Source organism: Ptychodera flava, chromosome 3, assembly GCF_041260155.1.
Source record: "Ptychodera flava strain L36383 chromosome 3, AS_Pfla_20210202, whole genome shotgun sequence".
In the NCBI taxonomy this organism is placed as follows: domain Eukaryota; kingdom Metazoa; phylum Hemichordata; class Enteropneusta; family Ptychoderidae; genus Ptychodera; species Ptychodera flava.
Genome location: NC_091930.1, coordinates 30,839,222 through 30,867,121, shown reverse-complemented (window position 1 = coordinate 30,867,121; position 27,900 = coordinate 30,839,222). Strand labels below are relative to the sequence as shown.

Sequence of the window (27,900 nt, the reverse complement as noted above, 5' to 3'; positions counted from 1 at the left end):
CATAAGTCGAAACTAATGAAGTTGAGCTTAGGGAGTTCAGTACTTGAAGAATTCAGTGACTTGGTTCAGAAATCGCTGACCACTTGAAGGATTCAGTGAGTTGGTTCAGAAATCGCTGACCACATGAAGAATTCAACGAGTGGGTTCAGAAATCGCTAACCACTTGAATGTAAGTGAGTGGGTTCAGAAATCGCTAACCAGTTGAAGGATTCAGTGAGTGGGTTCAGAAATCGCTAACCAGTTGAAGGATTCAGTGAGTGGGTTCAGAAAACGCTGACCACATGAAGAATTCAGTGAGTGGGTTCAGAAAACGCTGACCACATGAAGAATTCAGCGAGTGGGTTCAGAAATCGCTAACCACTTGAATGTAAGTGAGTGGGTTCAGAAATCGCTAACCAGTTGAAGGATTCAGTGAGTGGGTTCAGAAAACGCTGACCACATGAAGAATTCAGTGAGTGGGTTCAGAAAACGCTGACCACATGAAGAATTCAGTGAGTGGGTTCAGAAAACGCTGACCACATGAAGAATTCAGTGAGTGGGTTCAGAAAACGCTGACCACATGAAGAATTCAGTGAGTGGGTTCAGAAAACGCTGACCACATGAAGAATTCAGCGAGTGGGTTCAGAAATCGCTAACCACTTGAATGTAAGTGAGTGGGTTCAGAAATCGCTGACCACGTGAAGGATGCAGTAAGTGGGTTCAGAAATCGCTAACCACTTGAATAATTCAGTGAGTGGGTTCAGAAATCGGCAAGCCGAATGTGGATGACTAGTGGAAAAATTCGGTCAGTGGTGTAAGAAAACGAATGTTATTTTGGCATGCATTACGCGCCATATGCTTTTGATGTCATCAAACTCGTTGCTGACAACTAGGAAGACGCAGAAAACTGCGACTCCGCTACCCAGACGCCTTTTTTTTTCAAATTGGTATCGCCCAGGTGGTTCCCTTGTTTTCCGGGTCTATCGGCGCGTTTGTATTCACAAGCTGGAGAGATATTCGCACTCTCAGACTTGTACTACCTACTTTGCGCCTACCTCTTGCGGGGCCCATTCTTAAGCTCATAGAGTGAATAAAGTTCGCTCTTATTTAGATTTTTGAAAATCTCGATTTTCTTCATAAAGATCACACAACTATCACACAACGAATTTCAAATATCGGTAAATATTGGGTGATGTGTTTCTCTGGAACTTGCAAATTTCCTATAACGGCTTTTCCCCATTGACAGATCTGGACTTTGCTAGATGTGACTATCAGAACCAAGACTCAGAACTGGCCACGTCTATTAATATTCAAAAGTTTACTTTACCTCTCTGCTATCACACTGATGACACCAGAGAAGTCGTAGGTTATATTGGTAACTCCAATACCTTCAAGGTGTTAATATTTTCTTGATAAACTTGAAATCATTGTAACTATTAAAAACAAACTTTCCTTTACCTGGCAAATACAATTGCAAGCCGCAAAGTACTCAGCGTGTTAGCAAAGTTATGACGGTCAGGTTGAGCGCTACTCAAACTGAGAGCAATGGTGCAGTGAGAAATCCGAACTTAGCCCATTTTCATGTGCATGTCTTGCATTTGTCAGGCTGGTGAACTGATCGTGAATAAGTGTCGAGAATTGTCTTTTGCCTACAGCTTGAAATACATTTGCTTCATGGGGATTTCCAAGACACTCATGTAGGCGACTGAGTCCGCATTCTGATGCCTCTACTGCACAGCAAACGGAGCAGACGTCAGAGAGTTTCTACGTTGATGCGTACATTTTGCTCAGCTCATATGTGTTGAAGCAGTTAGCTTGCAAGGGCGTCTCAAACGAAAGTAGATTAACCGCATTTGTGTCGTTAAGAACTAAATTATTGGCAGATGTGAAAAATATCAAAGTGGCCTAACATTTGTTGGAAAACATAGAGAAGAGTAGAATTAGTGGATGTGTCAGAATACACTCCAGGATAGCTTCTGCGTGGCGGGAGTTGAAATGCGAAATCTGAATATTTGTGAATTTGTGATATAAATGAAAGAAAGTTTCCTCGAATAAGTATTTTCTGCGCGAAAGTCCACTCTCATGTCACTGTAAATTTCGGTCATCTCATTTGCAGCCTTCTAGAACGAGGAAAACAGTTTCATAAGATGAGATCGCCTCCAGGGTGGTAGCAACCATGTTCGTAAACTCCCTAACAAATTCAAAAATCAGGTCTCGGAAGGAAGAGCAACAGGCTAGTAGGAATTCTCGCAGAATGATGATTCTTGGCCCCGCAGAGGCGAAATGTTAAATTACATTATTTTATTCTGGAGAGTGAAATGGCGACAAGGCAAACAGGCGGAAATAAAGTTTATCATGACACCATTACACATCAAGGTCTCTTTAGAGGAATTGGTCGAATGTCTTCGTACTTTGGAAACTGATTAATTTCGGAATTCCACAGATTTGTCATTGGTAAGAGCCAGTTCACTTGTCCTTTACTTCTGAAATATAGAACTATGTACAGGCCATTTCATCATCATAATTGCCGTCTTGTCATATCAAAGACGATAATTACCGATATTTTGATCTACAGTCACTCTGATAATGTAGGATATACGGTGTAAGTCCAAAGTATTCGCTTTACTCCAAGTTGCACCTTATTTCTTAAAGGAGGTCAAAAGAATGTTTAGTTAAAACAAATTTCACAATTTCAACTGTACGCCCCACAACAAAAAATATTATTATTCTAATATTGATGTGAAATGTACATTTACCTTCATCATGATTTTGCCAAATACCGCACGAGGAATGAATTCGCCTTTAGGCTGATCGATTTTTTCAAACTTGAAGGCAACTTAGTAACGATGTTTTCTTCCAAGTAATCATCTCTTTTGAAAACTACGCACCCGGTCGCTTAAGGGTAAGCTGTGTTGAAGATTTTAACTTTGATTGTCATAAATTACGCTATCTGGGATCGCGGCTCAGTGTTACATATCTGCGCGTAACCTCGTTCGTTCATCCAGTGACGTTGGTATTCCGCAACATTCGTTCTTTTAAGAATCTCTCTTTCTTACAACGTATTCCTTGTGTCAGTAAGGCGAGTATCTTATAAAACTCTATTGCTATTTAAATTAATCCCGTTTCACCGCTATGTATGCTGTACATTCGACTAAAAAGTAAAACATCTGTTTGCATTCTTTCCTGAGTTATCTTGTTTTGGTATTTATTATTTCTACCAAATCTCAATAAGCAGAGTTACAGAGAAATTAGCTTAATTTTATCAGAAGAGCATCACATTCGTCATATACTCGCCTTACGTACGTCGCTGCTGAAAACAGCTTCTTTCAAATACCATGTATGACGCTAGAAGACAGCGCAGTGTGAGCTTTGGTATTATCATCCAACTGAAAAATGACTATATTATGGGAAGCTTTCATTTTAGTGTGACGACCTGCTTCATGTATTTTTTAGCCGGAAAATCTCGTAACGTGTTGTCGGTGTTCAAAGAGGTACAGTTAGCGATTCAGTTCAGTAAATTCTATAATACTTGTTGTCACGTTGCTTGATAGCTAATGTTACTGGGCTTGGCGCAGAGCTGACTGGACAGTAAATTTACTGCTTTCGAGAGTCTGCCGAGGCAGTACTATGACCGCGTAAATTTGATGACCAAACACTCTAACAATTAATGCAGGACATAGATATTCAGTCAATGTAAATAAGCTGTGTACCGGGTATTTCAGAACGCCGTGGGAAGTACACCTAGATACTGTTGCCAACACATGCAACAAAACGGGTCCCTAACCAAAACAGTCAATAGTAAGTTAGTTGTCTTGACGTATTTATTTAATAATAACAATATCTTGAGGTGATACCGGACAAAACCGTGCGATTCAACTGAGTGAAAGTGTGCAAAATGGAGTATAGGCTACTGTTTTATTTTAATAGATTTTAAAATTTATTGTGGTGCTTTCCATCACAGTAAGCTGTTCCCTAGCCAAAAAGGTACCGCCTCGACTAAGGAGGGAGTGGGTGGGTTATGAAATGCCTTGTCAACGGAATGCAATATTTCACCCATCCGAGGGATATGCTAAGGCCCAAGAAACAGAAGATTAGAGAAGTCGACACTCTTTATAAGAGCAATTATCTTATGACGTCATTGGTTGTCAATGCGATAACAAGTATGTTTATTTTGAATAGAACGTTTAAGTTGTCTCCGGAATTACGATTTTTTCTTTGCGCACATTGCAAGATATGTATTAGCCGTTAAGACGTAATGTGATGAAACGAATCCGCATGCACCGATCGAGTTTCCTGACTATATGTTTTATGTATTTGAATTCACCGATGAGGGCGCCTTCCCACTCGATATCCGTTTCACACGCACGCTTTTCACATCGACGATTACACGACTCGTCTGCAGGCAATTACATATACTTATATGATGAACATTGTGGAAATTCTTTTGAAATTTGATAAGCCGCGATTTTGCTTTAAAGTGTCTTGGGAAAGTTTTTGTGGGTTTCCATTAATCGGCGGCCCCTAAAACTCTTACCTTTTGGCAGAGCGTAAACCGTCTGAATTGCAGTCCCTCTAATTGAGATGGAGGACCGTGACTGAATAAAATACACCCCTCTGCCAAGTCAGCGACACATCGTTTTCAAAAAAGTACCGAGTCACATAAACATTGTCAAATTGATTTTGTTTCAATCTTTTATTACTTCATTGGAATTCAACAAGCTAATATTTATGAGTTACTTGACTTTACAGTAAAAATGTGTATAAAATGTGTATAAAATAGCGTTTTCAAACTGCACTTCCATTGATAATGAAACATATCAAACAGAAACTTGTCAAGTCTGTGCACGGTAAGCAGTTAATATTCATCGTCACGTGAAATAGGTCATGAGAAACAAGATTTTCTTGAAGCGTTAGAAATGCGAGACACGTTAATTTTTCTGGAATGTTGACCAATTGGAAAGTTCATTCAAGAAATTAATCTAGTCGGTATGTTTGCTGAAGTGAACAATTAAGTGGAAAAACACCATCAACGTAAAGTTCCTAACATTCGAAATATCGGATAATAATCAACACTGACTCGAAGTAAAATATTTCTATGCATATATCGATGACTGCTCTAAAAATCTAATACACGACGCTCTGTTCTTTAAGAAGCACCAAAATAAGTTCAAACCCGAAAAGTTACGATAGTACACCATTATCAAGAAGATACAGCTCTGAAATATCTGACGATCATTAAAAAGCGGACTGCTGGCTACGTTTTCGATGTGTTTCAATACCTAACTGAATTCTGAAGCCTCGAGTAAAAATGTGTAATAGAAAATTGCGTTTGACTTTGAGATATATAACCACAAAAATTATATCGGTGAAAAACATACGTACTACAGATTTAAAGTACAGTACAACAGAAAAAAAAAGATAAAACACGAGATTAGAAATGTCTTAACACGATAGATAACACTTCATCAACGCATTAACAGCCAACAAAAATATATAAAATAAAAAAACGTTCCGAAAAAAAACACTTTTTTTTCGAAAAAGTCGTTATTTTGGGATAATTCTGAATACGTTGTACAGTTGATTAAACTAATCCCACAAAACATCCTGGTCTAAAAATATCTAAATCTATAATACAGTGACCAGAAAGAGTGTGAAAATGGCATGACGCATTCGATTATTTGACGAGAAAGAAAAAGAGTAAACCAAAAACCATCAAAGTCTTCAATATTTTTAGATTTAACATTATAGCAAAGTTGAGGTATAAACTTGCAGCTATGGCGTATCGCGTACACACGCGATAACAGATGTTAGTTTTTGAATGAATCAGCTAATGATAATCTTGCATGCATGTAAGTTTTCAAAACAACGAACATAGCTTGCTGTGCTACACGATACTGGGCAAGTGTACAAGGAAAATTTAAAAACGTAGAATAAAATAAAACCCGAAAAAAGTCTTCAATCAAATAAAATGTCTTAATATATATTCTTGTCATAGTACATTTTAAATCGCGATAAAATTGTCAAACTCTCTGAAATACATTACATTACCAATGATAATATATTCCGTATACTGCGCTGAAGCCGAAAGCCAATTCTACCAGCCTGACGGCAGAAATTGCTATAGCGCCACCTAGCAATGGCCAATGTACCGGCGTAAGAGTTTTACAGTATATGTGAGCCGGTCGGTTGTACATCTCATAAAAAAAAACATTCACTTTTCGAAAGTGGAAATGACTACAAAGGTCATGAAATCTATCATAAGTTTCTGAATCATTACAACAAGGGATTCTGACAGTTTCATATTTGAGCGGCGAGGTTTTGTCTAGCACTACTTTCTACGGTTGAAGTTATCTAATGAGTAAAGCGTTCGCTCGCACTCAAAACAGCTGACAGATTGCCAGCTGAAATCATGTGTGGATTTACTCCTGGAATTTTATAAATCTGACGATGTTACAAGAAATCGGATGGACTTATCCTGACCAGTATTAATAACACAAGGTACGTACACTGTTCAGGTAAGATCTGATGAGTTTCTTTCTTGAAATCGAAACAAATATGAGAAGATTTCACAGCGATGCTTTGATGAATGTTTACAGTGAATACAACTGTCATTGCAATGCTGTACAGAATTAACAAATGTATTCTGTAAAAAAATATGAAAATTTCAACCGATCACTTGGATTTCCACTTTATGAACGTAATTACATAAAGACGTAAAATTCTAGCCCTAACATGGCCAGGAAAATCTGAACATAAACTCAGAAATCTAGAAATCATATTGAAATTTGATTGAATGTTGAATGGAAGTCATGTCAACACAGGACATTCTGCAGAAATATCAAAATATCTCTTTATAAAAAACATCAAAATTTCAACCGATGACTTTAATATTATGATTTTCGAATTCTTTACATCAAGACGTAAAATTCTAACCCCAACATGGCCAGGAAAATATGAACATTTCTCAGAAAAATGAAATTATTTGTATTCTCTGTGTCAAAACAATTGCATCAAATCAAACCTGATCACAATTCTCTCTAGTTTTCAAAAATCACTCTGAAAAAATTACAAAATATCAACTGATGTCTTCAATTTTATGATTTTCGAATTCTTTACATCAAGACGTAAAATTCTAACCCCAACATGGCCAGGAAATTATGAACATTTCTCAGAAAAATGAAATTATTTGTATTCTCTGTGTCAAAACAATTGCATCAAAACAAACCTGATCACAATTTCTTCACATTTTACAAAAAGTTGACTCTGAAAATAATACAAAATTTCAACCAATGACTTTAATTTTAACATTATTGGATTCCTTACATCAAGATGAGAAATTCTAACCCCAACATGACTAGGAAATTGTGAATAGTTTCTGAGAAAAATGAAATTATTGACATTGTTCATGGCATCAAAACAAAGCGGATTACAATTTCTTCACATTTTACAACAAAATTCACTCTGAAAAAAATACAAAATTTCATCCAAGGGTTTCAATTCCACTTGGAGTCATTTCCTGACATCATAACGAGAAATTCTAACCCAAACTTGGCTGACAAATATTGAGTTTTGATGAGAAAATCAGGAAAATTGTGTCAGTTATGGTGGTGATGTGTTTGCATGTTGTTCAGTTGTACAAGTTGTATTCGCTGCAATATTTGCATTGACTGTCTTCTCAGATTTCTTACTTGTAAATGACCTTGACAGTGTGATTAATGCTATCTGAATAAACTATTCTACCGTCTGTAAACACTGCAATGTACCAAGGGTTTCCATCTTCAGTTACAGTTTCCTGGTATTCACCCTGTCTATCAAATTTCACTATCTTGTCATTATCTGTCACATAAATATTGTCTGCATTGTCAACTGTAACTCCATATGGTAACTCTAAGTAATCACTTCCAAATTGATTCAATATTTCAAGATTACTGTCCAAAACATAGATACAATTTACACCACCATGACATGACACTATGAGTTGATATTTGCTATTCATGGTCAGAGAGAGGGGCACACTGAGTTGTCGACTTGAAATAATGTCCCCATCTCCATTACATTTGATTACACAGTCTGCATAGTAGTCTGCTATGAAAACATTTCTGTCTTTATCAACAAATACACCAGTGGGGTATTTCAGTTTACCCATTGCTATTATTTGTTTCACTTCACTCTTTGCATCACTCACTACAATGCATTTGTTGCCGATATCCGCTGTGTAATAGTCACCATTGTCTGCCATTTTTGTGTCTGTTGGTTTGAAATTGTGAGGTAAGCCATGAACTGTGACAGATGTTAGAATCTGTGCAGTGTCTGCTGTTACTGTCTTCACACTGCCAGGTTCGTCACTACGTCCATAGTCACAGACAAGTACATGTCCATTCTGGTTTATTGTCAATCCATATGGGTTAAAGACTTCTCCTGATGATTTCTTGCCATCTCTCGACAATAAAACCCTGACAGTGTTGGACAGTGGTGTACCTATAGGTGTAAGGAAACAATTTACAAATGTAGGTCAAAGGTCATCAGCTGATAAAACAATAGTACTACAATGAAACATGGTTTTTTTGACATGAAGGCAACAATTTCTGGTAAAAATCTTATTAACTGAAATATTAAAATCGTAAAAATTTTACTTATTTGCATAATTAATTATATTTCACCCACAAACAAATCTTTTAGGCTGGTAATTGTATTTTTTAGCTGTTTGTAAATGTTAGTAGTTGTTCAATTGAGTAATGACAATTATAGTTCTTGACATTCTTATCTTCAGAAGATTTGGGCAATTATGAAAATTGCTCCAATCAATGAATTTGCATAATTAATGAATTTAGGTAATTAGGCTATATCTCAACAATGAGTTGGTGTAATACGCTACAATTTTGTGGAATTGTCACTGAGGCCTTGGCAATGTCATTGTCTTCTGTCCAGTGAATTTTATCTCTGTGGTAATGACTAATTTGCATAATTAATGAACTTAGGTAATTAGGCTGTATCTCTGTAATGGATTGGTGTCACATGCCACAATTTTGTGGAATTGTCACTGATGCCATGGCAGTGTCATTGTGTTTTGTCCAGTGAATTTTATCTCTGTGGTAATAAGTAATTTGCATAATTAATGAACTTAGGTAATTAGGCTGTATCTAAATAACAGATTGGTGTAATATGCTACAAGTTTGTAGAATTGTCACTGATGGCATTGCAGTGTCATTGTCTTCTGTCCAGTGAGTTTTATCTCTGTGGTAATAAGTAATTTGCATAATTAATGAACTTAGGTAATTAGGCTGTATTTCTGAAATACATTGGTGTCACATGCCACAATTTTGTAGAACTATCACTGATTCCATGGCAGTGTCATTGTGTTTTGTCCAGTGAGTTTTATCTCTGTGGTAATAAGTAATTTGCATAATTAATGAATTTAAGTAATTAGGCTGTATCTAAATAACAGATTGGCGTAATATGCTACAAGTTTGTAGAATTGTCACTGATGCCATGGCAGTGTCATTGTGTTTTGTCCAGTGAATTTTAACTCTATGGTAATTACTAATTTGCATAATTAATGAACTTAGGTAATTAGGCTATATCTCTGTAATGGATAGGTGTAACATGCCACAATTTTGTAGAATTGTCACTGATGCCATGGCAGTGTCATTGTCTTCTGTCCAGTGAATTTCATCTCTGTGGTAATTAAAAATTTGCATAATTAATGAATTTAAGTAATTAGGCTGTAATTTTGCAATGGATTTGGGTAATATGCTACAATTTTGTGGAATTGTCACTGATGCCATGGCAGTGTCACTGTGTTTTGTCCAGTTGATTTTGTCTCTGTCGTAATTAGTAATTTGCATAATTAATGAATATAGGTAATTAGGCTGTATCTCTGTAATTGATTGTAATTATGTGCTACACTTATATGAAATGTTTTTCTTAAGTCATGGCAGTGTCATTGCATTTGGTCCAGGGAATATAATCTCTCTGTTTATTAGTAATTTGCATAATAAATGAACTTAGGTAATTAGGCTGTAGCTCAGTAATTGTTTTGTGTAGTAAGGTACAATGTTGTGGAATTGTTTCTGAAGTCATAGCAGTGTCATTGCCTTTTGTCCAGTGAATTTTATCTCTGTTGTAATTAGTTATTTGCATAATTAATGAATTTAGGTAATTAGGCTGTATCTCAATAATTGATCGCTGTTAGATAGTACAATTTTGTGAAAATATTGCAGAGACCTTGGCAATTTCAAGGCATTTTGTCTAGATAATTTTTTTCTCTTAAATATTAGTAATTTGCATAATTAATGAATACAAGTAATTAGGCTGTACCTAACTCTAGAATAATTCAGCATAATGAGCTGGAATTTTGTGGAATTGTTACTGTAGCTTAAGCCATGTCACACACTTAATGATGTGAATAATATCCCTCTGATAATTATTAATTTGCGTAATTGATGATTTTGTAGTGATTAGGCAATATTTTGAAAATTGTTTGATGTAATATTCTGCAACTTTGTCTCTTTTATATCTGTAATACCATAAGGCTACATTCACAAATATTTTTGAGGGGATGGAGGAATTCAAGGGGGATTTATAATTTCTTGGGGTAGTACAGAAGGGATTGGATAAAATTTATATAGGGTATAGGGGATGTGAGAAATTATTTTGGTACCCTGAAATATTAACTTTAACTTGTTCAGATTCCACAGTTTGGTAAGAAATGCATTGAAAAATGAATAACATTGTTATGTCAGCCAATGGCTAATGGTGACAACAATTAATCACACATTCTGAGTTTTTTGGCTATATTTCATGATTTGTATTTTGAAAAAATCCAAAATATTTGAATGCATTGAAATTTTATGAGAAAACCAAAGTAGACGTTGTAATAGGGGACAATATCTGCAAATGATGGTTATTTTGGATTTTTATTCAATGTATCAACTGAAGTTTCTTGATAATCTCTCAACAGCATGCTGAAACACAATATCAAACTTGTCAACCAAGTCTGTATGCACTCAACTAGCGTTTCCCAGGGTACCTCCAAGGTACCATACAAGGTAAGTGTTGCAGCCAGGAATTTGAAACCAGGGGACAATGTGTCCCACTACCATTTATTTTTAGGACTTTTTGCACATTTTGGGGACAGCATGCATCAGCTGTCAATCAAAGTTTTGATTATTTGTTATAAATTAGTTTCGCAAACAAAATTCAAGCCACCGGCTTTTGTAACAGCAACTGTAACAATATACCGTATCTGTCTCCAATCAAAGCTCAGTCAGACTACAATCTAGTGTAGTGTTAGTTACTTCAATCACAGCTTCGAAAGTACATATATTATTCTCAATATAATCATGCAAAACAAAGGCCATCATCAGTATCAAAACGTGGACTGAGGGATGTATCAACTTCTCGTATTTTAAAAACTAGGCTGGAGTCTTGGACATTTTTTCTTTGTAAAAGATTGCAAGCCCCAAAGCCCTTGCATTAGGGCTACACGATCTACATCACATGATACAAGTTGATGACATGTTTAGAGAGGCAAGTTTCTATAGGCCATGTTGCAATTAATTTGACCTGAAGTACATCAATCGACTGCACAATAAAGAAAGAACCATAAACCGTGGCATTGAATCACAGCAGGAACAAAAATTTGCTGCTCATCTTACTCCTAGTCCTAGGGCATTCTATATTTTGCTTGATTTCATTCAAGACTGAGTGATTGAGCAAAATGGGAGTATGCAGCTTAATACATTACTGTGTCTACTCTACATATCAGAGTTAGAGTAAAAAATGGTTTCCCTTTGAATCAAGATTACAGAAGTGAGAAGCTGAAAGACAGATTTAACAGGCATGCGATATTCATGAGTTGATAGTCTTTGCCAGGGTAAATCAAGAAACAAAGGCTGTTTCACCTATAATCTAGTCCACAATGCCAACATCTCAGTCACAGATGAAGTGGGCTATGCTACTGTTATTCGATTATCGTGGACAGGCTGTTTGTCATATAATTTCTTAAATTTGCACATATTTGCCTCATTTCTTATTTTTATGGGTGGACCACTTGATTTCTGGTGGGGGTGGGGGGGGTGGAGGTTGAGCTGGAGGAATTTGTATGGCAACAATTTTATTTTTTTCTACCATCCTCGCTTGAAAGCTTGGCCATATTTAATCGCCAAAGGCAGCAGCTCCAGAGACTACTGAAGACATAGACACAGTTTACTGTCTTAAGGTACATGGAAACAATTGTTTTGTACAACCTTTAAGCAATTTTTTTTTCAATGTTCACTGGGGAGGCATATTTTTTCCAATAAATGGCCAGTAAAATTTTTTCCTGAAATCCTCCACCCCAACCATAGAAATCAAATGATCCATCCCTTAACCAAAAAGCCTTCGCCATTTATTGAAATGTATTTGATAGCTCTCATATTTTGTATGTTGATCAAAAGGGAGCATACTGGTGTAATTGAGTTTGTCAATTTTTGATCCTATATTTTTCAAAAATGCTTGCCTGATATGCTTTCAGTTTGGAAGTGTTTGAAGTTTTCATTGTGATATTGTCAAAATACGATAAAAATGAAAGTGGTAATCTCCTCTTTCTTTGAAAAAATATGAGAACTGAAAAGCTTTTATGTGTACTGCAAATTTATATATTTACAACGACAAAGATTATGACAATGAAGCACTACTGTAAAATTAAAGCCCCACTAGCTGTATCTTTCAGCATTGTTTTAACGATTTTACTCTCAAGCTTAAATAAGTGTGTCAAAATGTAGTAACTTAGTTGTGTGTATACACTTTTTATTAACTATCCGCTGGGACTCTATATGCAATTTTGAACAAGATAAAGATAACACTGTGATTAAATGTTTGCCCAAACATTCAATCACAGCCCCAAGTAGAAAAGCAAAAACCGTGGATCCTGTGTATATCTGCACTGAAATCTTCACATAAACTGCAAAGAGTAGACCAGTGTAATGCTTAGGGGTGAATGTTTTCAACTGTGACATTGCATGTTCAGTTTCCTTTGTCATAATACCAATTTTTGAAAATGGCGGGAAATCAAAATAACTGTTAAAATTTGAATTTACTTGTCAATTTTTCACAAAGGAATGGTTTCATAATGCAGCAAAAGCCCATATCCCTTCAGAGTGTAGAATTCAGAGAAAACCAGGAGAGAATTTGGTGTTCAAAAAATATCAAGAGTTACAGCTAGGGGGCTTTATTTGGCAATTGTCAGTGTAGAATCTTGTCTATCTTCTGTTCCTTGTGTTGGTATTTGAGTCTTTATCAATGGCATACCATGAATAATTACAGAGATTGCAGCACTCTGCATCTGAGACTTTGCTACTGTTATCAGTATGTATTGTATGCATGCCATTACAGTCATGTTAATATCATCTCTAATTCAGAGAAGGAAATAGTGAAGGTATTTATGTCACGGACATGCTACTGTTAGAAAATTCGACACTAGTTGTACTGCTGAGAGATTAAAATTCTACTTTCATAAAACTATGTACTGTACAACTATATATCTACTATGTAATACATCATACACAATTTAATTAAAACACATTTTATTAATATCTTTCAGAGTGATAAGGACTGATTGGAAAACAGTGAAGAGGTCTCCAGTGAGATAATCTTTCACAGTCATACCGGTACTTGTAATGATGAACATGCAGTTGAAATTCTACTTGAACTGTGAGGGCAGTATTGATGATGCTGACTACAGAAGGAATGACAGCTGTCAAAGTTTCAAACTGATGGTGATGGAGATTCTGATTAATGATGAATCTAGGGTTCAAATTCTACTTGAACTGTGAGGGCAGTATTGATGATGCTGTCACAGACGACAGAAGGAATGACAGCTGTCACAGTTTGAAACTGATGATGATGGATATTCTGATTAACTTGTAATGATAAATATGTAGGGTTCAAATTCTACTTGAACTGTGAGGGCACTGTGGATGATGCTGTCCACAGAAGGAATGACAGCTGTCACAGATTGAAAACCTCATGGTGATGGATATTCTGATTAACTTGTAATAATGAATCTGCAGTTGAAATTCTTATGGACTTTGAGGGCAGTGTTGATAATAGTAACCAAGAAATTAATGACAGATGCCAGTATAGAAACTGATGGTGACTGTGATGGATATTCTGATGAACATGTTATGATGAATCTGCAACTTTGAAGTTCTACTTGAACTGTGAGGGCAGTGTTGATGATGGTGATACAGAATGGATGACAATTGTCACAGTGTGATACTGATTAGAAAGTGATGGTAGTGGACACAGCTTGAAGATCATAGAGATTGAAAAAAATGAATGCATGTATTTAACATTTGGGATGTAGAAATGATTGGCCTGGTACAGGACTCTGATCCTGTGTAATGACTGTGTAATTTCAAATTAAACATATTTCACAGTTGGACTGTCATTATAGTACATTTCTGTTTTCCTAGTTTCACTATTTTCAAGTTGAGTTTTTTTAGCTCCCATAGCCATATGTATATATGGCAATGGAAGCTATTCTTATAGGCTAGGGAAATGTCTGTATGTCTGTATGTCTGTATGTCTGTATGTCTGTATGTCTGTCCGTCAACATCAAAAACTCCAAAACTGCTGTACATTTCATCTTGATATTTGGTGTGTACATGGATGATGGGCTGTAGATGAGATTTTGTTCAAATGAAGTTGTCATTGCCAAAAATATGCAAATTAAGTGAAAAAATGTAAAAACAGTCAAAATTGAAAAAACTCAATAACCACTGAGCAGATTACATGAAAAATTAGCATGTAGGTACTTTGGGCTGACATGAAATGATTGTGCACATCTTGGGTCAGTATCTTGGACTTGCTATTTTTCATGAATTTTTTTGTAATTTTCTCCCATTTTTGGTCAAAAAATCTCCTGCTCTGAAACAACAAGTCCGATTGATTTGAAACTTGGTATGGAAGTGCATAGGAGTGACCTTTCCCAAATTGGGCAAATCGTGGTGAAATTTGCATATTTTTAGTTTACACGTCCATAGACTCCCATGTATAAGGCAGATCTCCATAGACTCCCATGTATAAGGCCACAAAAATAAAAATTTAGTTTCTCATCGTATTCATATTGCAAAAAGGATGCAGTGACTCAATTTTTAGTCCCCACAGATGAAGTCCAGTGAGCTTATAGATTGGGTCATGTCCGTCTGTTCGTCCATCCGTAAGTCCATCCGTTCACGCATATATCTCGGATATTTTGACAAAATGTCATGTGACCTTGATGACCTTTGATCTCAAATATACATATTTGTCCATAACTCAGTAACCACAAGTGCTACAGCCTTCATGTATGGTATGATGGGACACCTTATGACGCAACATATTGTACCTCATTAATTATGTGCATATCTATTTTTGAGCGAGCCAATAGAGCTAGAGGTCTGATTTTTGGTATATAGGGATAACTTAGCAAAACAATTTTTTTGACAAAATGTCACGTGACCTCGGTGACCTTTGACCTCAAATATACATATTTGTCCATAACTCAGTAACCACAAGTGCTACAGCCTTCATGTATGGTATGATGGGACACCTTATGACGCCACATATTGTACCTCATTAATTATGCACATATCTAATTTTGAGCGAGCCAATAGAGCTAGAGGTCTGATTTTTGGTATATAGGGATAACTTAGCAAAACAATTTTTTTGACAAAATGTCACGTGACCTCGGTGACCTTTGACCTCAAATATACATATTGTCCATAACTCAGTAACCACAAGTGCTACACCCTTCATGTATGGTATGATGGGACAGCTTATGACGCCACATATTGTACCTCATTATTATGCACATATCTAATTTTGAGCGAGCCAATAGAGCTAGAGGTCTAATTTTTGGTATGTAGGGATAACTTAGCAAAGCAATTTTTTGACAAAATGTCACGTGACCTCGGTGACCTTTGACCTCAAATATACATATTTTTCCATAACTCGGTAACCACAAGTGCTACAACCCTTCATGTTTGGTATTATTGGACACCTTATGACGCCACATACTGTTCCTTAATAATTATGCGCGTATCTCATTCTGAGCGAGCCAATAGAGCTGGATGTCTGATTTTTGGTATATAGGGATAACTATAGGAGAGAAATTATTTGACCAAATGTCATGTGACCTCGATGACCTTTTACCTAAAATATATGTTTATGTCAATAAATAAGTGTTATGTCCTTTGTATTTAGTAGGATGGGAGACCTTATGACAACACACGCTTTACCTCATTAATTATGTACACATCTAATTCTGGGCAAGCGAATAGAGCTAGAGATCTGCATATAGGGATTAATTAGCAATATAATTTTTTTTTTCAAAATGTCATGTGACCTCGATGACCTTTGACCTTGATTATACATATATATGCATATTTCAGTAACCACAAGTTCTATACCCTCCAATTTTGATAGGATATTAGACCTTAAGATGTCACATCTTGTACCTCATTTATAATGCGCATATGTATTTCTTGGCTGGCCAATACTGCTAGAGGTCTGATCTTTTTCCCGATTTAGAACCATAACTTAGACATGCCACATGTGTTTCAAATTGGGAACAACGACATAGACCTATGTGCCCATAGATCTCAACATATACACTCCAGTGATACTTCTTAATGACCATATTTTCCTGCCCCATCAAGACTAATACTCCTATTACAAGTGGGGACTATGTCATTGTAAATGACTTGTTGAGTTAATGGTTGTATCACAGTATTCGATATATCTCATTCTGTATTTTTTCCATTTTATATTCTGAATAATTACATTAAACATATTTCACTGTCTCCAGTACATTTCATTTAAGTATTTTCACTTCATGCACTTTATCCCTTTCACACATGTTCAAATATCTGACCAGAGAACAAACACTAAATAGTCCAGGATGGGAGCTACAGTGTCATTGACGCTATTTTCTACTTTCTGCTTAATTCTTACCAGGTCAAAGTTTATTTCTGTGTAAATCCTCTGCCTACATGAATAAATATCACTAGCCTGATAATATCAGAAAATACTAATTTTCTAAAAGCTTATCAGGGCTTATGTACACTTTCACACTTTACATTTACAATCAAAATCTTTCCAGCTGCAGACCTTAATTTGCCAAGGCGTTGTATCAGCGATTTTACAACACTAACACAGCAGGGAAACACAGTCCTAACAATGAACTAGTATGTAACTAATAATGAACTGTCATTTTCACTTGTTAAGGTTTTGATTCCATTACAATAAGGTGACTGTAAGGAAATCTTCTACTGAGTAATTGCAAACATTTAATAAATCACTTTTTATGAATAGTAAACAAAGTATACCATGTATTCAAACACCAGCTACATTGTAATTCATCAGGAATAAAGAAACATGAAATTGACATTGCAAAAGTTGATTTTTGTTTATATATTTCTCCGGCGTGTGTATATCAGTGACTGTGGTGTGTTCTGTAACTAACAGCATGTAGCTGATTACAAATGTAACAAGACCACATCAAGCCATGCTGTGTTAATGTTGTAAAATCGCTGAATGTTATGAAGATATACACGAACACATATATTTATTAAATGCATAATTCTTTGTTGGAGTTAGGGTCTGAGTTAAGAGCCTTGAGGATATAGTTTTGATAATTCATGAAATATTGCAAATATTCAGATCACTTTCAAAATTTCATGTAAAGTTGGAGTCAGTATAATTCTGATTACTTAAAATTTGCATATATACAGTTTGATAAATGCCATTATCTTTTGTAAAATGGTTTCAAACATTATTTTTAGGTTGAAAGAGGTATCTTTGTAAAGATTTTTCCCTTGTGATAAGCGTTTTCTGAAGGAGTACTTCTCTCATGTTTTGTCATGCTTTACATGTGGCTTTTATCTTCCTATGGATTAGGTGATGTCGATTCATGAAAATAAGAATCTTTGAAAAACAGCTGTCTCACAGATTATCTGTTGATGCAATCAATTTCACTAAACCTAATAAACTTTTGAATATTCACTTTGGCTTGCTAAATAAGTGATGCTACATACTGGCAGTGACCTTGTTAGATTTGTTTCTGAATTTATGTTTGTTTAGTGTTTTCATGTTTAAAGTCATGACATTGTTACCATTGTTATCTTTTTTTTCTTTTTTGTGTATTATCCTCATACATTGAGTATATATGGACTTGGATTTGTATGTGTATGTGTGTGTCTATGTATTTATGTATGTAGTATGCATGCATGCATGCGTGTATGTGTATGTGTGTATCTATCTATCTATCTATCTATCTATCTATCTATCTATCTATCTATCTATCTATCTATATATATATATATATATATATATATATATATATATATATATATATATATATATATATATATATATGGGTGTGTGTGTGTGTGAGAGTATATGTGCATGCATGTATGCGTGCGTGTGTGTATGTATGCATGCATGCATGCATACATGTGTGTATATATGAATGTTTATGTATGTATGCATCTATATTGTATGTATGTATCTATGTATCTTTGTATGTCGTATATAATATGTATGTATGTATGCTTGCATGCGTGCGTGCATGTGTGTGTATGTATGAAAGCATGCATGCGTGTGTGTATATGTATGTATGCATGCATGTATGTATGTATGTATGCATACATGTATGAGTCTATGTGTATGTATATGTGTATGTATGTATTTATGTATGTAGTATGCATGCGTGCGTGCGTGTGTATGTATGTACGGTATGTGTATGCATGTATGTAGTATGTTAATATATATATATATATATATATATATATATATATATATATATATATATATAAATATATATATATGTGTGTGTGTGTGTGTGTGTGTGTGTGTGTGTTTGTTTGTTTCTATGTATTTATGTTTGTATGTATTTATGTATGTATGCTTACATGCATGCGTGTATGTATGTATGTATGTATGTATGTATGTATGTCTGTATGTATGGATGTATGTATGTATGTATGTATGTATGTATGGGATGTATGGATGTATGTATGTATGTATGCATACACCTATGAGTATATGTGTATGTATAATTGTATGTATGTATGTATGTATGTATCATGTGTATTTATGTATGAAGTATGCATGCATGCGTGCGTTTGTATGTATGTATGTGTATGTATGTATGTATGTAAATATGTAAGTTTATATATATATATATATATATATATATATATATATATATATATATATATATATATATATATATATACACATACACATACATGTGTGTGTATGTATGTATGTGTACATATGTATGCATGCGTGCGTGCGTGTGTGTATGTATGTGTGTGTGTATATTCATGTATGTATGCATGCATTCATGCATGCATGCATGCATGCGTGCGTGTGTGAATGTATATGTGTGTATGTATGCATGTATGCATGTATGCATGTATGTATGTATGTATGTATGTATGTATGTATGTATGTATGTATGTATGTATGTATGTATGTATGTATGTATGTATGTATGTATGTTGTGTGCATGAATGCACATGTGTCTATCTATCTGCATGTCCATGTCTGTCTGTCAGTCTTTCTGTATATATTTATGTACATATGCATTCAAGCATGCGTGCATTGATAAAAGTGTGTCTGCATGTCTGCATTTCAAAGTTTTTGTCTACTGTAAAAAAACCTTCAGAATCACCTCATTTATAATTATTTTGAATGAAGATTCATCTCAATGTATAAGAAGTTTGGTGCAAGTGAACATGTCAAACCAAAGTCTGAAATTTAATTATGTGAAACTGATAAAAAAGATTTTAGAACATTAGTTCATCTTGTATTTAAAGTCAAGTTAATAAGTATCTTACAGTGTAACTTTCTCTCCCCTTTATGTTTTGATATCTGTATGTTTTTGTTAATTTCACTGAATTAATTTCTCCGAAACTGAACAAAATTCAGTGGAAATAAAATGTGTGGGATCTTAAAACTAATTTAATTTATAGATATTCGTCTTAGATAGTCCTTTTCATTATTAAAGTTGAGACAATATTTTATTGTGCGTACTAAATTCCAATCTTTTACTTACAAAAAATTCTATGAAATTGAACATTAAAACCTTGGACAATGTGATATACTTGCAATGTTGCTCCTGTGCAAAGAAACGGTATTTTTACAAAACAAATTTTATCATTTTTTAGGGTTTAGTTGCAGTAAGCACATTGACACACATGAAAATGATACGATGATTGTGTTGTATAATACAAACTGATTTGCTTGGTAGGACAACTTGACTGCAATTAATCTTTTACTCAATTAACCAGTATTTTTGATAATCTAAAGACTCGTAGGATGGTTGCAAAGAATTAACTGGCAATTTTTCTCCCACCTCTTCCATACACATCCATATTAACTTGTGTTTAAGGAATAGAGCGAGGTATAATGGGTAACCTTTCCAAACATGTCATTGCTACATTGATATACCTACCTCTTTCGACCTGCCTCAACTGTTGATAGACGTCCTTCTGTTCATCAGGAATGTCAGCGTCATCAACGATTGCCTGGATACGCTCCTGTAGATCCTCTTGTTTTGCAGTCAGACTGGCTTTGGCGTTCGTCTTCCCTGACTTTGTCTGAACCAACTTGCTGAATCGCTCTATTATGTCTTGTTTCCCTTTGGTAGGAATGTCAAAGTCATGAACGATGTTCTCAACATACTCCATGAGTACATCGCCCTCTATCACCAGCTGTTGACCAGGCTTGCCAGTCTTATCGGGACCTAAAGGCAGGGACTTCAGGAATGCCATCATTAATTCTTGCTTCATGTCTAGGGGAATATCTGTTTCATCGATTATGGCCCCCGTCTTTCGGACGAACTCTTGTCGATCAAAAACCAGTTCAGAATGAGTGCTATTCAGCTCTTGTAATTCTTTCTTTATCTGGATCCATTCATTTATAAGTTCATCGAGTTCAGATGTTCTACCTTTCTCTCGGTCCTCTGACATCCCCCTCAGAATATCTCTGTCCCTGGCTTTCTCCCTTGTCTTTACCTGCTCCATAGTGACAGCGGCCCTTTTTCTCAGAACATCGGATTCGACTTCCTTGTTCATCTCTTCGATGGCTTCAACAGACAGTTGGTCTATGTTTTCACCTGAGTACAGATATAGATGATAATGGTACATGGTAAAGAAATGGCACAATTACAACCATGTTGTTTCGTAAACTGCCCAACCTGCCAAGGTCAACAAAGGAATTGCAATGTGCTAATCATGTATTAAGACATTATCAAATTTTATATTAGAGACGAGTTAACCCCTAGGGCAAGGCTAAGATGCCCATTATGGCGAACTGTAAGAATAGACGCCAAAATTGTTATAGATGAATTGTACGATCATCGTTAGTAGAATGACAAATCGGTAACGTATATCGTAAACCATTTTAAATGCCAAAAAGTTTAGGCACAGCATCTGATGTCTTATATAAAGAGGTACATCAATTGTTTGGCCATACTTGATCGAAATTTTATTTAATGAGAATTTACCTCATAATATTTTTAACGATATATCAGTCCACAACACAACAGTCTATAAAATACGAACTATAGAATGTTTTAATATTAGCGCCCTTCTATACATGCAATTATCAGCTTGGACAACGTTTAACAATTTCCACAAAGGTGGAGAAAAGCAATGGCGTGTCTTGCGATCAGATCGTTCTTCTACATTATAAACGTCTTACCCGACTATATACCCAGCCATAGTATGACGCATATTCGTCACATGAAACATACCTTTGCTGTCTGCCAATTCCTCCCGACATAGCAGATACTCTTCATAATCTATGGATGTTCCCAATGACAGGTAGAGAGCTCCAATCTCATCCAGTAAGCTCTCAGACAGGAATGTACTCTTCACCATCCTGTGAAGACTTCCACTTGAATAGTCACCCATCAATGACTCCAAGGCTTCCAATGACTGGCAATCCATGATATAGGAAATGCTGTTTTCACCTATATGATTTACACTCATACCATTCCGCCGTTGATCTAGTTGATTCCCAACAAGTACTGCATTGTCTTTTGTTCGTTGGCTGGAGTAGAATTCACCAGTTACTTCTCTCACTTTTTTGCCTTTCTTCGGAATAACACCGTCTGGTCTCACTTTTATTTCAATTTGACCTGAAGTGACCAACAAAGCTATCTTAAATACCATTTCCACGTACAATTTTGAATAATATTTTAGAATTCGTTGGTTATCGCATAGTGAGTAATTGTTAAGCCAATGAGTCGTTTAACAATACTGAGAGCAATTCGTATTGAAGTACTATACACGCAATTTGCAATATCAATAAAAGATATGCAACAAAATTCACTCACATTACATCTGCATTATTGGGCTATTATAAGTCTCAATTTAAAGCTGTGAAACCAATTGTTTTTTTAAATGGAACCCTACGCGTGTCACTTCCATTTTCGAGTTTCAACAGACATTTCTAATCCGCAGAGGGATATTGGCATTGCCCGAAAACCCAGAAGCTATCTCCTTATCGAACAAATTCCACAAATTTAAGTTTTCATTTACAGACTTATGCACGGTACATGTTTTAAATAAAATAGATTCAAAATGTTTCTTACGTGGATGACGCTTTGGCTTCACTTTCCTCCACCATTTTCGTATTCGCCGAAAAGGAGAAAATCTTGATCCGTGCTTGATTTCATGGTCATGCGATTTGTCTGCAACAGATGGGCACAGAATGAATTATTTGTAGCATAAAGCTTATACTAACTTATATTATTTACTGCAGTTTTCAGAAAAAAAAACTCTGATATATACGAGGGCAATGATTATCAAATTGGTAAATAGCCACAAAAGAGGTATGTGCGTTCTTGCCTAGTCACAAATTTGATTATAAGCAGAGCCTACAGCGTTGTACAAGCCTAATGGTCATTGAAAGCTGTGTCGAGCTCACCTGGCACACAACACATTGATCACACACTTTACCCCAACTAGTCCAGTCAAAATAGGGTCAGACCCACCATACATTGTAACAATTTTTTTTTTCAGAATGCATTTTTGAGAGGTACCCAGAACAACATATTAAAATTGTACTGAAATCTACCCTGGGGAAATATGTATAATTTGCATAAATCAAATATGTCTGCCAGCAGTGTGACAAAATAACATAATCTGCCATATATCACATGTTAAATAAGCTATTTCAGTAATTTCAAAGTCCGACATTACTCATTTGGCATGAGGAATCTTTTTGGATATATAATATTTTATAGTACAAACAAACAAATAAATACCTGTCCACTTGTGAATCAGAAGTATGGCATCGAAACATCAATCAATCAGTCAATCATCCAATGAATCAATTTAACAATCACCCATTCAATTATCCTGCCTTCCATGCGTATATACACAACTGCATTTATAACAATTCATCATAATCAATATAGTTCAAATGCGTTAATTATGTTCATCATCTTGCCCACGTCTCTTTAGGTTACGCTCATATATTTTTAGTTGTCAGTTTAAGGTGTACAAAACTTGTCTTTTTTATATGCACAACTTTCGAAAGTAAGCACGACAAAAACTTTACTCGCGGAAAATATGTTTTCGAAGTTAAAAACAAAGTATAAAGTGAAAACATTATGGAACTACACCACATCGACCTCGCACTACATGCAGTCAATAATAATCCCGATTTTAAAAAGCCAACACCTCATGAATTATTGCTTAATGAAAGAAGAAGTCCATTAACTATGGTGCTACATTCATGACGAGTCTGGTAAACATTCTAGTAAGGGATCGAAAAAATGAAAAGAATGGCTGGCTGTTTGAAAGTAATACCTGTATATCGTGATTTCATAATAGTGATCGGCCGTATATTGTAATTTACATACACATTCATACACACACAATCACGCACAGACACACACACACACACACACACTCACCCACTCTCACACACACACACACTCACTCTCTCTCTCTCTCTCTCTCTCTCACACATACATACATACATACATACATACATACATACATACATACATACATACATACATACATACATACATACATACATACATACATACATACATACATACATACATACATACATACATACATACATACATACATACATACATACATACATACATACATACATACATACATACATACATACATACATACATACATACATACATACATACATACATACATACATACATACATACATACATACATACATACATACATCATACATACATACATACATACATACATACATAAATTGGGTTAAAAGTTCTTACGATTTGAGACTACAGCGGACCTTGAGGTAGAAATCACGATTGAATTCATTCATTATGCCTACGTTCCTTGAAATGGTCACATTCTAATAGTTTTTTGTACAAAATTGCTGACATAAAAAGTAATCAAAGCTTTTGCCTTGGTCGCTACTGCTAGCTGTCGATCTCTTACCTTGACTTTCTTGATCAGCGAGTAAGCAGTGTAGATTTTCTTCATCGTGTACTCTACCTGCTACTTGTTCTTCTGCTGGCCGGTCAGGGTCAGCTAGAAGGAAAATGATATATGATCAAAGTGAGACTTGAGTGGACACCGTGGGTCATCAGTATGTATTAGGGAGATGGTGCAGTGGCAAAGAATGTGAAATTTTCAGAAGAGTTACTTTCAGAATGTGCTTAGGAATACAATTCAGAATAACATTCAGACACTCACTATGTGAGATAATATTCTGTATATTCCAGAAGAGTCCTTTCAGAATGTGCTTTGGAATACAATTCAGAATAATATTCAGACACTCACTATGTGAGATAATATTCTGTATAGAAGTAACAAGTCATTGACATTGACATAGTCCCCACTTGTAATAGGAGTATTAGTCTTGATGGGGCAGGGAAATGAGGTCATTAAGAAGTATCACTGGAGTGTATATGTTTCAGATCTATGGACACATAGGTCGATGTCATTGTTCCCATTTTGAAACAAGAGGCATGTCTAAGTTATGGTTCTAAATCGGGAAAAAAGATCAGACCTCTAGCTGTATTGGCCAGCCAAGAAATACATATGTGCATAATAAATGATATACAAGATGTGACATCTTAAGGTCTACTATCCTATCAAATTGAAGCGTAAAGAACTTGTGGTTACTGAGTTATGCTTTTTATGCATATTCAAGGTCAAAGGTCATCAAGGTCATGTGACATTTTGAAAAAAAAACATTTTATTGCTAATTAATCCATATATGCCAAAATTCAGACCTCTAGCTCTATTGGCTTGCCCACAATTATATATGGGCATAATTAACGAGGTAAAGCATGTGTTGTCATAAGGTCTCCCATCCTACTAAATATAAAGGACATAGCACTTGTGGTTACTTATTTATTGACATAATCGTGTATTTTACGTAAAAGGTTATCGAGGTCACATGACATTTTGTCAAAAAATTTCTATCCTATAGTCTGTCCCTATATACTAAAAATCATACATTTACCTCTATTGGCTTGCTCAAAATTAGATATGCACATAATTAATGAGGAACAATATGTGGCGTCATAAGGTGTCCCATCATACCAAATATGAAGGGTGTAGCACTTGTGGTTACTGAGTTATGGACAAATATGTATATTTGAGGTCAAAGGTCATTGAGGTCACATGACAATTTGTCAAAAAAATTGTATTGCTAAGTTATCCCTATATACCAAAAATGAGATCTCTTGCTCTATTAGCTAGCTCAAAATTAGATATGTGCATAATTAATGAGGTACAATATGTGGCGTCATAAGGTGTCACATCATACCAAATATGAAGGGTGTAGCACTTGTGGTTACTGAGTTATGGACAAATATGTATATTTGAGGTCAAAGGTCACCGAGGTCACGTGACATTTTGTCAGAATAATTGTATTGCTAAGTTATCCCTATATACCAAAAATCAGACCTCTAGCTCTATTGGCTCGCTCAAAATTAGATATGTGCATAATTAATGAGGTACAATATGTGGCGTCATAAGGTGTCCCATCATACCAAATATGAAGAGTGTAGCACTTGTGGTTACTGAGTTATGGACAAATATGTATATTTGAGGTCAAAGGTCACCGAGGTCACATGACATTTTGTCAAAAAAATAGCATTGCTAAGTTATCCGTACATACCAAAAATCAGACCTCTGGCTCTATTGGCTCGCTCAAAATTAGATATGCACATAATTAATGAGGAACAATATGTGGCGTCATAAGGTGTCCCATCATACCAAATATGAAGGGTGTAGCATTAGTGATTACTGAGTTATGGACAAATATGTATATTTGAGGTCAAAGGTCACCAAGGTCACATGACATTTTGTCAAAAAAATTGTATTGCTAAGTTATACATATATACCAAAAATCAGACCTCTAGCTCTATTGGCTTGCTCAAAATTAGATATGCACATAATTAATGAGGTACAATATGTGGCATCATAGGGTGTCCCATCATACCATATATGAAAGGTTTAGCACTTATTGTGGTTACCGAGTTATGGACAAATATGTATATTTGAGGTCAAAGGTCACGTGACATTTTGTCAAAGCGTCTGAGATATCTGCGTGAACGGATGGACTCACATGGATGGACTGACGGACTGACATGACCCAATCTATGAGCCCCCTGGACTTTATCTGTGGGGACTAAAAACTGTGTCACTGCATCCTTTTTTGCAATATATGAATACGATGAGAAACTAAATTTTATTTTTCTTGGCCTTATACATGGGAGTCTATGGACTGCCTTATACATGGGAAGTCTATGGACTGCCTTATACATGGGAGTCTATGGACTTGCCTTATACATGGGAGTCTATGGACTGCCTTATACATGGGAGTCTATGGACTGCCTTATACATGGGGAGTCTATGGATTGCCTTATACATGGGAGTCTATGGATTGCCTTATACATGGGAGTCTATGGATTGCTTTATACAGGGGAGTCTATGGAGGCGAAAACTAAAAAGTCCTCTAACACGGCCAAATTTGATAACATTGTGAAACAAATCAACGTGCATCTGTATGAGGTAGAGTACTATCCTTTTACCAAGTTTGAACGAAATCGCTCCAGGCGTCTCTGAGATATCTGCGTGAACGAAAAAAGTCATAAAATATGCAAATGAGCAATTAATTAATAAGCCACACCCACCAAAATCTAATCAGATCTAAGTCTCATCATGATAATACCAAATACCAAATTGCATGACATTGGACCTAAGGGTTCTTAAGTTATGAGTGGAACAAAATCTGTCTACGGACGGACGGACGGACGGACGGACAGACGGACAGACGGACGGACAGACGGACACACACACAGACATTGTGGCGACATAGGACACCTTTGGTGCTTCGCACCACGGTGTCCAAAAATCAACATGATATCTGTCTGTATGTCTGTCTATCTGTCTGTCTGTCTGTCTGTCTGTCTCTCTGTCTCTCTCTGTCTCTCTCTGTCTCTCTCTCTCTCTCTCTCTGTCTGTCTGTCTGTCTGTCTGTCTCTCTGTCTCTCTCTGTCTCTCTCTGTCTCTCTCTCTCTCTCTCTCATTGGCTGAAAGCTAACACTGTTGGCATTGTCTATCCAGAACACACGTCTGATCGAGTCTTCTCACACGATCGCAACATCAAAACACACATGCAGGCAAGCACACGTACATACACTCATGAATACACTCTTCCAATGCAACCAAACGGCCATGTACTGAATGTGTTTATTTGTACCTTTGTATTCAACGCTTGATTCTGTTTCTTTCCTGATGTCATTTTGATCATCAGGAGTTTCATCCATATCAGCAGTTATAGCGGCCATGAAGCTTCCATTACTGTCCTTGAGATCTCCTGCCACCTTTTCCTTTATGTGCTCTCTTATTACCATTG

The 27,900-nt window shown here is 35.8% G+C and overlaps 2 protein-coding genes across 2 annotated transcripts in view; both read right to left on the bottom strand.

Annotated features, from left to right (window-relative positions):
* LOC139129829 (uncharacterized) overlaps nt 1–27,900 on the bottom strand; it is a 157,221-nt gene that overhangs the window by 55,411 nt on the left and 73,910 nt on the right. The gene's annotated exons all lie outside the window — the stretch shown is intronic.
* Nucleotides 4,658–27,898, bottom strand: LOC139129137 (uncharacterized). The gene is made up of 6 exons (XM_070694790.1): nt 27,745–27,898; nt 24,465–24,557; nt 22,610–22,708; nt 21,767–22,153; nt 20,465–21,127; nt 4,658–8,457 (listed from the first exon to the last, which is right to left on the bottom strand). Exons 1-6 carry the CDS (start codon nt 27,896–27,898, stop codon nt 7,664–7,666), a joined length of 2,190 nt encoding a protein of 729 aa, XP_070550891.1. The 3' UTR covers nt 4,658–7,663.

Bases quoted from the DNA above. Each gene is read 5' to 3' on its own strand.
- LOC139129137 (XM_070694790.1), bottom strand. From the start codon at position 27,898: ATGGTAATAAGAGAGCACATAAAGGAAAAGGTGGCAGGAGATCTCAAG. The intron at 21,128-21,766 runs GTATGTTTCATG...ATCTGTACTCAG, and splicing joins GGAATTGGCAGACAGCAAAG to GTGAAAACATAGACCAACTG. The intron at 8,458-20,464 runs GTAGGTATATCA...TTACACCTATAG, and splicing joins GTTGAGGCAGGTCGAAAGAG to GTACACCACTGTCCAACACT.